This window comes from Elgaria multicarinata, chromosome 2, assembly GCF_023053635.1.
Source record: "Elgaria multicarinata webbii isolate HBS135686 ecotype San Diego chromosome 2, rElgMul1.1.pri, whole genome shotgun sequence".
Classification (NCBI taxonomy): domain Eukaryota; kingdom Metazoa; phylum Chordata; class Lepidosauria; order Squamata; family Anguidae; genus Elgaria; species Elgaria multicarinata.
Window position 1 is genome coordinate 43,830,789 of NC_086172.1, and position 12,055 is coordinate 43,842,843.

Consider the following 12,055-nt stretch of genomic DNA (forward strand, 5'->3'; position numbering starts at 1 on the left):
CGGTTGCTCGGTTGCATAGCAACCGCCGAACGCTACCGTGCGTCGCCCCGAACCGCCGCGTGCGGGGAGCGGAGGTCGCCGCGAGGCTCCTTCTCCCTCCCTCTCCCTCTGTCCCTGCTCCTGCCATGGGGACCAAGGTCCGGCCGGTGGTGCGATTCGGGAGGCGCAAAGGGCAGAGCCGGGAGTCCACGCGTGAGTGGGCCACCGGGGCTGCGGTTGGGTGGTAAAAGTCATGGTTTTCTAGCCAGGAAGCGATAAATAGAATTAAATAACCCTTTTTTTTTTCTTACGTAGCCAATGATGAAGATGAAGTTATGGAGGGAATATTTCTTCCGGTGGGAGTAGATCTTCGCCAAATCACTATACTGCCCAAAGCAGAATGGCAAAGGATTCAAGACAGCCTCACTGCCCCGGCTAGAGAAGCAGCGCGGATTCGCGCCGAAAGGAAAGAACGGAAAGAGCTGCACTTGCAGTCTCAAGCCCTCGTGAATAATTGGAGCAACACCATTGCAGTAAGAGAAATGTGTGCATTTCAGTGGCCCCATTCAGAAGACACCTTAAACCATGGCTTTAACCATGGTGGTTAAGCCACAAAAACTGGGCTGCGTTCAAAAGACACCTTAAACCATGGCTTCGCTGTGGTTAATAAAACCATGGTTTAAAGTGTCTTCTGAACACAGCCTGGCTTTCTGGCTTAACCACCATAGTTAAAGCCAGGTGTCTTCTGAATGGGCCCAGTGTGTCCATGGATTCTTTATCAAACATCATAATGTATTTAGATCTTTCCCCTTACTGTTGAGTAGAACAAAAATTTGGTCAGTGAAGAGAGTTTCAATTGCGGGAATCTACAATTGTTACCAGAGATGAGGCCTGAAATTTTGTGCTGCTTGTGTTTGTAGTTCTTTATTCACAGGAAAGTTTGAAACACAGCTCAGCAAACTGAATAAAGAGCTGTCATTTATATGCACCTGCACCTTGAAATAAAAAGTGGCTTATTCATTTCTATGCACAATGGACTGGATCCAGACCTAGTAATACCTAGTTTAGATCCCTTGAAATAAATATGACCTTCGTTAATCATGACTAATGTAGAGAGCCACCCTGCCTCTCCTCGCAATATGGCTACTGCCGCCACCATCCTCCCATACCGCTTCTCAGTCCCTTCCCCTCTTCCTGTTCCTCAAAAACAGTGAAGAAAGGACACCAGAGAGTGTCCTGAGCATAGTTGCAACTTCTTCTTTTGGTCCTGTACAAGTGCACAGGAGCAAATGACAGATGCTAGGAAATTTGCATAAATCACCACCTCTGTTTTCAAGCTCTGCTTTGAACTTTGCGCAATTTTAGCCTCTGTTTTCCTGCTCTGCCATGAGATTTGCACAACTTTCTCTTCCATTTGACTGCTCTCCCTTGAAATTTGTGCCGTTTTCCACCCGATTCCTTTTCCATGAGATTTGCATACGTTTATAGCAATCCCACTCACTGCTCTGTAACCCATATGTCCATTTGGCAACTAGCAACGGGCGTCGTGACAGTGGGAAGGGTGCAGGAAGCTAAAAGCAGCTAGAGGGAAGGCACTTCGCAAGCAGTTCTTCCTTCACTGTAACATGAAGCAGTGTGTTTGCTAGGAGGGGGAAGCAGAGGACATTGACTAGAGAGTTATGCTTGGTACCCTTACAAGAGTGCAAGTCCCTAATTTTTATTTAAAAAGAAAAAAGCTTGCCAACATTTTAAAACATTTCCCCCTATGGCTTAATTTGTTGTTTATTCGTTCAGTCGTTTCCGACTCTTCGTGACTTCATGGACCAGCCCACGCCAGAGCTTTCTGTCGGCTGTCGCCACCCCTAGCTTCCCCAAGGTCAAGTCTGTCACCTCCAAGCATTTTACATCTCTAATTTTTCTACAAAACTGTTCTTATTACATAGTTTTTAGAAATCATTTTGGGAAAGCAGTCTGGGTAAAAATATATAAATACTTTATCTTAAATTCTAAAAGAAAATATTTCATAATCTAAAGCTGTTAATTTCCCCCCTAATTTTTTTGGGGGGAAATCCAATTTTCCCCAATTTTGAGGGGGTGGGGGAATCCAAAAAACGTCCTCAGAAAAAAGGGGGTGGGTGGGATGGTTTCTTTCCAAATTTTTCCATTTTTTTCTGGGCCTTCACATCTCTATCAGTGACATATCTTCTGATTTGTTGACTTCCTGTTCCTCCTAGTTTGTGATAAGTGACTCTCAGTGCAACCTATACATGTCTACTTAGAAGTAAACCTCATTGAGTTTAGTGGGATTGCTCTGAGGTAAGTGTATGTACTTTGTCACAGGCTGCAATCCTGTGTGTATGTTTTGGGAGTAAACCCCATTGAATTCATTGGTACTTACCTCTAAGTAAACATAAATAGCCTTTTGTTGCGTCAGTGTAATTCACTAGCGTGGAGACTATTTAAGGTGTAAAGAATGGCATGAAAAGAGAGGCATATAAGAGAAGCGGAGTTTATCATCGGAATTGATGACAAAATGTCCATCAAATCTATCAGTGGAGAATCCAAGTCACTCTGGTATTATTCACCCTTAAGATAACAGCACTTCAATGGAGTGCAAAGCGAAGTTGATCCTGTTTTTTTAAAAAAACATATAAAGATTATTTCCATGACTATTTAAATGTGCCAGTTTTGATCCATGTTGCTTCTAACAGTGGCCCAGTTCAGAAGACACCTTAAACCATGGCTTTAACCATGGTGATTAAAGCAAAAAGCCTTATTCATCGTAGTTAAAGCTGTGGTTTAAAGTGTCTTCTGAACACAGCCTGGCTTTCTGGCTTAACCAGCGTGATTAAAGCCATGGTTTAAGGTGTCTTCTGAACGGGCCCAGTATCTCTAACAGCAATGGGGTTTCTTTGCATTGCAGGGTATGTCACAGAGAAAACTGAAAGCCAAAAAAGTACGGCAAGAGAAAGAAGAGGAAGAAAAAAGAAAGGTTGACCTAGAGGAAGCAAAGTACCAAGCACAGAAGCGAAAAGAGACCATAGAACAAGCCACGACCCAACTGTATTATCAAAATGAGAGAGTGAAAGGATTCCATGTAATGTTTTTTTCCCCACATTTTAAGTTTGTTCAAGCATGTTCAAGCTTGGAAGCCTATTTAAAGTCAAATTTTGTTTTTCAGAGAGCCCTTTTGCTTACCGAAGTCTTAAAGGAAAGAGATGCTCAGATTGAATTTAAAAAGAAAAACCAAAATCTGTATCGCTGCAAGGATGAAGCATTAGAACGTGAACGTCAAAAAGCTATACTAATAGAAGAGGAAAAAGCTAAAGAAAGGCATATGAAGAGACTGCAGCTTAGCAAGGATCAACTGGAGCAGTAAATATAATCAGGATAGCACTTTTTTAAAGTCCACTTAAATCCACTCTTGGCCATAGTGACCTATGCATTAATAACTGCGAGATTGGATTATTGCAATGTGCTCTGTGCAGGGGCTGCCATAGGGTCTGGCCTGGAAGTTGCAACTAGTGCAGAACGCAGTGGCTACGCTGCTCACTGGAGTTGCTTGCTGTGAACATGTGACCCTCCATTGAAAGTTGCTCTGGTTGCCAATATGCCGCTGAGCCAAATTTAAGTTTTTGTCGTTATTGTAAAAGAGGATGTGCATCTACTTTTCTGCCAGCAGCATAGCACCAAGACTGTGAAATTTAGATACCTGAAACTTGGCATGCAAACTATAGGAATCCTAGAGGTGTGCACCTCAGGGTTATTTTGTTTTTAAAAACACTTTAATTTTAATGTGTCTGTGTTTGATGGTAATGCAATATCACCTTCAGTCACTAGGTGGCAAACTTCCCTAACCTGTGCAGAGCTTTCCAGACAGCGCAGTTGTCAGAGGGGCAAAATTATACAGCTGCACTCTCCCCTCTGCTATGGAGCAGCCCACCCCCACCCCCCAATAAACAGAACCAGCCCTTAGGGCTGCACCATGGTAGGGACCGTGCCTCGGGTTGCCAATGTGCATGACTTCAGATGGGGGGCACAATGTGTTCAACTCTGATAGTTGTGTACGTTTTCTTGATAGAGCCCACTCTGTCAAACTAAGGGCTATTCCAAACTGTGCAAAGCTGGGTCTGTTAGCTGGCTAGTTCACAAAGCCTTAAATAACTTGGGTCCAGTTAACCTGAAGGAGTGCCTTCTCTCATATTGTCTGGACTGCCCATTAAGATCATCAAATGGATCCCTCTTCACAGCCATCCATTATGTACCTGGCAACCACCTGGACAAGAGCTTCCACAGTGAGAGCACCTACTCTTAGGAATAGCCTCCCCTTGGATATAAGAATGTGCCAATGACACGGTTTTGCTGTGTCCTAAGGATGTATTTATTTCAACAGCCATTTCCTGGCCACGAATACTGCCAGCATACACTGCCCCCAGATTGGACTGTGCAATTCTTATGAATTGTTTGGGGTTTTATTTTGTTTTATCGTTGCCAATTTTTGTAGTATTTTAATTTGCACACCACATTAAATATGTGTTAAAAGAAACGTTTTTAAATGCATAAAAATAAAGGTAGGATTTGTTGGACAAGCACATTTCACCCGTAAGTCACCAATATAGAAATTGACCTGCTTAAGCAGGTGGGTGGGAAAGAAATCCCATTTGCCCACTAATGTCATTCCACTTGGTTTAAGCAACTACTTACTTCATGTAAGAGACTAATAAATGTGGTGCTAGTGTGGTGTAGCGGCTAAGGTGTCGGACTGGGAGTCTGGAGATCCAGGTTCTAGTCCCCATTCGGCCATGGAAACCCACTGGGTGATTTGGGCCAGTCACAGACTCTCAGCCCAACCTACCTACCTCACAGGGTGGTTGTTGTGAGGATCAAATGGAGAGGAGGATTATGTACGCCGCCTTGGGTTCCTTGCAGGAAAAAGGTGGGATATAAATGTAATAATAAATAAATGCAAAAGCGATAAGGTGATAGATTTCATCAGGCCACATTCCAAATGAGCAGCTGTAGGGAGTTTTGTTCCTTCTCCCCGCTAGATAGAAGACTGCTCTAACAGACCTGCTCTGGGGCTGCAGAAGTGAGGGTAGTAGGGGGCACATTGGCATCTGCTATTAGCTAGTGGGACAAGGGCACTGGATACATTTTTAAAAATGTCTTCATGGGTTGTAAGCCGCCTTGGAGAAAATTTGATGAAAGGCGGAGAATGCATCTGTAAACTAAATACATAAATTCCACTGTCGTATGCTGCAAAGCAACATTGGTCTTCTTCAACACTGTCTTGGCTGTATGAATTCCGCTCTGCTCCCCATCTTTAGTTCAAAAGTTCCATTAGTTGTAGAGAAACTTCAGGCATTTGTAATAGCCTGCTAATTTACCACGTGGCTTTCCTTTGTGTATGTTTTAGGATAAAAGAGCATGAACATTTAGCAAAACTGAGCAGGCTAGAAGACGTAAAAGAAAGGAAAGAGATTCAGGCATTGGCCAGGTTATATCAACAGGAAACACTGGAAAAAGAGAAAGAGGAAGAGGAAGAAAAACATAAGCGTATGCAGGCGCATCGGGTATGTGGCAGAGAGCCCGAATCCAAATCTTTGAAAGTTAGGATCTAAAAATGCTTTTTGATCCTTATCATGTTAGAGACACTTTTAGAGGTGCTGAATTTGAGCAAATCAGTCAAAATATTAAGAGATGCTGGACATCAGGAGAAACTTCCTGACTGTTAGAGCAGTACGACAATGGAACCAGTTACCTAGGGAGGTTATGGGCTCTCCCACACTAGAGGCCTTCGAGAGGCAGCTGGACAGCCATCTGCCAGGGATGCTTTAAGGTGGATTCCTGCATTGAGCAGGGGGTTGGACTCTATGGCCTTATAGGCCCCTTCCAACTCTACTAGTCTATGATTCAAAAGATAACGAATGGTGAGGAAGTTGATTTCAGATGCATTAGGCAAGAGCCTGCAGGGGGCTTTTGGTGTGAGGGATGGGAGTCACAAAGGCTGCTTCCACACACACACACACGTGTGTGTTAGAGATGTGCTTATTCAGCATCTGTGAACCACACACAGAGATTGAGATGATTCTTATTACTCCAGAGTATTATAGATTATTACTTTCCATAGCTTTGACCTACTCTGTACAAATGCACTGAAGCCTTAGATCAGTGCTGGGGAACCTGCAGCTCATTGGCCACTAGGCCCTCCTCATATAGCCTCCCAAATCCCCCTTTCCCTGAAGTCTGTCCTTCAGAAAGGGCCAGAGTGCTTGGAAGCAGCGCTTTCTGGTGGAGCAGCTCCATCCAGAGTCCCTGGTCAGGTGTTTTCTGATCAGCTGAGCAGTGTGGCAGGGAGGGGTCACCGGGAGAGGAGGTATACATGCTAATTTTGGAAAGCAAAATGTATTTTCTGTTCTGTTCTTTTAAAGGCACACGTTGCTGACCATCTAACTCTTAAAGCTATAGAAAAGCAAAAACAAGAGGAAGAGGATGATAAAATCCGAGCACATCTTAAAGCAAAGCAAGCTATGGCTAAGCTGAGAAAAACAAAGGAAGAGGAAATGCGCAGGTAGGCAAATCATGAGTGATACATTTTAAATATGTGATCGAAATCAAGGATGAAGTTTTCTAGTATTATGACTTCTTCCAGTGGAGACACCTCTTACACATTGCAATATGATGGTCACAGCATTGCCCAACCCTGCTTTAAGGGATGCCTCCCTCCCATTCACCATGCAGATAACAGCTTTATTTTTGGATTAAAACTGGAGATACACTTCATTCTTATTCACACATTCTTATGCCAAATTGCTCAGGGACTGATCATGGTTTCTGGGCAATGACAATACTTAATGGATTCCCCCCAACATCAGACATCTGTACTGCAGGTTGTGTAAAAAAACCTCGAGTGTACCCATCCCTCCTCTCCCCACTCAGGATGATGTCATTGCTCATAAACACGGCTAAGGACTTGGATACTTGATGGAGTGTCTTCTCCCTTACATACTGGCCCAGACATTAAGATCTAGTGAAGATGTCCTCTTGATGGTCCCATATTTGCCTGGGATTCTATATGCGGTAATCCAAGACATGGCGTTCTCAATAAAGGCGCCCTGACTGTGGAACACACCCACACCCCTTTATATATAGTCGGTGCTCTTGGCGCCAACCAGAAACCTATTTGTTGACCCAGGCTTTTGAATCTGTGTTGCTGCGTCTTGTAAGCTGCTATTTATTTGTGTTTTTGTTATCTCTGGTTTTACTGTTTTATCCATCTAGGTTTGTATGATTTTACTGTTGTTGTTTTAATTGGTTTTGTACCCTGCTTTGAGATTATTATTATTTTTATTTATTTATTTATTTATCATACTTATACCCCGCTCCTCAGCCAAAAAAGGCTCTCGGAGCGGCTTACACTTAGCAAAAAAGACAGTCCCTGCCCTCAGGCTTACAATCTAATAAAGACATGACACACAAGGAAAAGGAGTCAAGGAGGGAGGGAGGGAGGAGAGAGAGAGAGAGAGAGAGAGAGAGAGTCCAGCAGGAGCAGGCCCCGATGTTACTTCTGCCTGCTCCTGTCCCCTCGGTCCTTCTTCTTCCCCACAGGGCCAAGATGGCAGTTTGCCCTGTGGGGGGGGGGGGGAAGAGTCCAGCAGGAGCAGGCCCCGATGTTACTTCTGCCTGCTCCTGTCCCCTCAGTCCTTCTTTTATAATGAAAAGTGTATGGTAACGTCTATTTGTAAATAAATATCTAAATCAGTTTAGGGTTCAGTGAATGGGGGTTCCCTCCTCTGACTGGCATAGAGTGGTGGTTGTATCCAATATGGTGATTTAATCAAGGCAGACCTCAGACCTTTAGTCATGACATACCTTGGGCTAATTAGAGAATCACTGCACTGATTATTGAACTGTTACAGATTAATGGAGGAGCGGAGAGATGGGATTACTAACCGCCTCTTTGCAATGATGAAAAAGAAGCTTGATGATGATGATGAGCGTATTGCTAGAGAAATTGCAGAGACAGAAGAGGAGCTTGAAAAGGAACTCAAGGAAAAAGAAGAAAAGAACAAAGCTGATTTGGAATCCATCAAAGAACACAGAATTGGTGTGGTAAGAAAAATCCCTGCACTGCTGTACCTTCTGCTGTTTTATCATTTCTTACCAGTCAGTCTTTGAAAATAGACTTCTTTTACAAAGCAATGACTTTGTGATCCTGAGCAACTTGCATGGAATCAAGTTTCATTTAAATTAGTGGGATCTGCTCTCAAATAAAAGTATTTAGGAGGTCAAAATAGCATATATCTTACCCTGGAGTAAATTAGTAGCCCATTACAGAGTCATCAGATTTTAGGTTTCACTACCAAGGGATATAAATTAAATTACATTTTTCTAGATGAAAATAAAAGAAGAGAAAGAGAGACAGGAGAAACTGGAAGCTCAAGAGATGCTTCGTGGACTAATAGAAGCTGACCGGATCTATCAAGAACTGGAGAAAGACAAGAAACATAGAAATCATTGTGCAAACTTAAAACAGCAAGAAACCCATGTCGTGCAAATAGTAAGTATGGGCATTAGGAACTTTACAAAGTATTCTAAAAGGAATATAATCTGTGCATTATCTGTTCAGTGCCGGACAGTCTGTGAGAGGAAACTCCACCCTCTGCATCTGGATATCATCTCGGGTACAGGCTTCCTTTATCTCCAGAATGAGATATGACAAATACACTAGAGAACAAAATTTAACATCCCATCAGAAAACATTGTCTGTGTGGTGTACAGAACCAGGATCATAATCTGTGGGATGTAGTGGAAGAGGCTGGGATTCTGAATACCATGAGCAAAAGGGTCTTTTCAAAGTTGTTTGTTAGTTTTAATTTTGAGATTTTGGGGGAGAGACCTTAAGTATTTGACCCATCTGGGTAATACTGTAGGTTTTCCAGCTAGCAGTGTGCTTAGAAAGAAGATTGAAGGATATATTATTATATTACAAGGTATGGACATCGTTAGAATTGGCAATAACCTGCAGTCATATTAGCACAGATTAGCAAATAATTCAACTTTGGTCCGGCCTTGGTGATTCAATTTTTTCATACTGCAATTAACAAACCATCAAGCTAAACCGGAAGTGTGGGAGAGTTTGGTTTTGTACCCTACTTGTTTGAAAATGCCAGATGAGAAGTAGCAGTTTAGTAACCCTATTGTCATTAACTTTAGTCCTCTTCAGGCATTTGAAATACTTGCCCATGGAAAGCAGGTGGGGGGCGCATGCTCTGGTCACACTCCCACTGCCCTCGTCCTCCCCATGTTGACGGGTATGCTCTGAAGAGGAACTGTAACCACATTTGGCTGAATGTGGTTAGAATCCTCTACAGCAGCCTTCCTCAACCTGGGACGCTCCAGATGTGTTGGACTACAACTCCCAGAATGCCCCAGCCAGGCTGGGGCATTCTGGGAGATGCAGTCCAACACATCTGGAGTGCCCCAGGTTGAGGAAGGCTGCTCTACAGGATCAGGAACTCTGCACAATCAGCATTCTTGAATTTGTGGAGAACTATTAACTGTGTTGAGGTGAACACAGTTTAAAGCTTCTCTTCAGGCCTTCTCTGTCAACATGGGGATGAAGTGGGAGAAGGGCAAAACACAAATCCCAATTTGCCTTTCATGGGTAGAAATTCTGAACACCTGAAGAGAACTTATCTTTCATTCCACTGGAGTTAGCACACGACCATTGCTCAGTACCATCCTATAACTCCAATGTGAAAACCATTAAAGTAAAGGCACATTTAATTATTGACCTCCTTAGAAAACTGTGTTTTTGCTATGTGAGTTTATTGTTTATTCTTGCTAATACTGTATTAGTTCATTGGGTTTGGATTGTGAGGAAAAAAACAAGATTTCCACAAGTTTACAGTGTCCATGCAAATATATTTTAGCTTTATTTATATACTTAAGGGTTTTTCCCCCCCAACGCAGGCTGAAAAAACAGCAAGACAAGGGCATGAGAAACAAGAGGACATGGAATATGTTAGACAAAAAGATCTCATTGCTCTGTGCAAGGAGCAAGAATTCCAGAAGTATGCAAAGAAAGTAATTGATGAGGAATCCAAGACAACTCAGAATCTTTATCCCCTTTTCAAAGTAATAAATGAAGGTACTGCACCTGTTCATACAGAAAGGCATCAGTCGTGTGACAAGCATGCTACTAAGTTACCATATATAGGTGACACAGCTCAAGAAATGAAACTATTAAATGAACATGAATACAATCACACTAAAGCACGACTAGGTTTTACATGGTAAAAAAAGTATTTTTATGTTCAAATGGAAGCGTGATGCATTTTGAAATAATCCAGATTGTGAAAAATATAGAAGAAAACCAGCAGGTTTATATTATAATAAAATGTGTATCTAAAAACTAAATTTAGATATTTATCTAAACACATTTGCCTAACACTTGGAAAACCAATCGTTTTAAATGTTGTGTAGTATTTCCAAGCAGTGTGAAAGCTTTGTTTTTACTTAGTAGGTTTGAAAAGTAGGAATCAGATTGTATTGAAGTTCAGTTTACAGGTCAATATAGAATTCCTGCTGTTTTATTACCTATGTTTCTGCCTCTTGTATGAACGCTCAGAAAAAGTTACCTGTAATCTGTCAAAAGTAATCTTGAAGAAAACAACTCACTGTTCATTTTCCATTTAAGCTTTTAGGCTGGAAATAATAACTAGCCATTTAGTCCTACACATGGGATTCCCAATCATGTACTTGCCTATGTCATCCAAACCACATGCAAGGAAAACGTTGTAGGTGGGAAGGGAGGTACTTATCTTTTCCATCTCCCACTACTCTCCGCACTTGGCTAAGAAGCCTGATCTGGAGGGTGAAGCAGTTGGGGCTGCAGAGGAAAGCAGCAGGTAGAGGAAGCTTTGAACATCTTTTCCTCCTGCTGTGCTTCCCCCCACCCCTTACAAATACCCCTCTTTGCTTTGTGCGGTAGCCTAAAAGAATAAATGGAAATGAACAATGGCTAATTTCCTACATCGAGTGGAAAGGTTGGGAAACATCTAGGTCCACCCTTAGTATCACTAAGTGGACAATATACCTTCAGAATAGTATATTGATCATGTCTTCTTGGTTAATCATCTGGCTTTTAACTAATAATTAAAACCAACTTAAATATAACTAAATCCTCAATATAGATGCCTCTTTGAAGATAGGAAAGGAATGGTTTCTCTTAAGTGTGCAATACCTTGCAATTTAATAAAGAATGATTTACAGAAACACTTTACTTGTAATATATATTTTTTGTTACGTTTAGGCCAAAATGGCTCAAAACAATCAATTTCAGGGCCTTTTAGTGTTATGGAAGAGATCTAACCTGAAAAGGACATTGACACCGATTTCAACTGAGCGCAGTTAACCTCATTTGCCTGAACAAAAAGGCATATTAATTTTACCCTGAAATACAAATATCGGCCAGGATCAGAGTGATCCAGGGTGGGAGGGGGTAGCATTTCCCCCTGACAAATTGCCCACAATAGGGGCAAGGGAATTCCTTTTTAAAACATCCCAAATTTTAAAGGCTCCCCCTGCACTGTATAGTGTACACGAGCTCTAGAGTGTACAATTATTATTATTAATATTTATATAGCGCCATCAACGTTCATGCTGCTGTACAGAACAATATCTCTATATGTTGTATAAATATATACAAGTTCATATATTTTCTCAATAAAAGTGTAACCCAGCCATTCCATCACGGATCAAGCACTTAAAGCAAGGGTGGACAACCTGTGGCCTTCTGTATGTTGTTAGACTCCCAAGATGTCTGTCCATTTGCCGTGCTGGCTGTGGCTGGTTGCATTTTGTGCCCAATAATATATGGAGAGCTGCAGGTTGTCCACAGCTGACATTTCTATGACTGGTGTCTGTTTAGCAGAGGGGGGAAACTAAACTTTTTTCATTCATAACTCCCTAGACCCAGCACTTACCCTTCTGAAATATTGCAGGATTTTTTTTAAATCTACAGGCCCCTCTGTGATGTATGCCATTGTCAAATAAATTGCCCACTGAAAAC

At 42.1% G+C, this 12,055-nt stretch overlaps 1 protein-coding gene across 1 annotated transcript; it reads left to right on the top strand.

The window, feature by feature from the left end:
- Nucleotides 1-125: 125 nt before the first annotated feature.
- Nucleotides 126-10,359, top strand: CFAP210 (cilia and flagella associated protein 210). Its single transcript, XM_063118611.1, has 9 exons — nucleotides 126-192; nucleotides 295-512; nucleotides 2,903-3,076; nucleotides 3,161-3,354; nucleotides 5,396-5,552; nucleotides 6,411-6,550; nucleotides 7,899-8,091; nucleotides 8,375-8,539; nucleotides 9,955-10,359. The coding sequence occupies exons 1-9, from the start codon at nucleotides 126-128 to the stop codon at nucleotides 10,279-10,281; spliced, it is 1,635 nt and encodes a 544-aa protein (XP_062974681.1). The 3' UTR covers nucleotides 10,282-10,359.
- Nucleotides 10,360-12,055: the final 1,696 nt, after the last annotated feature.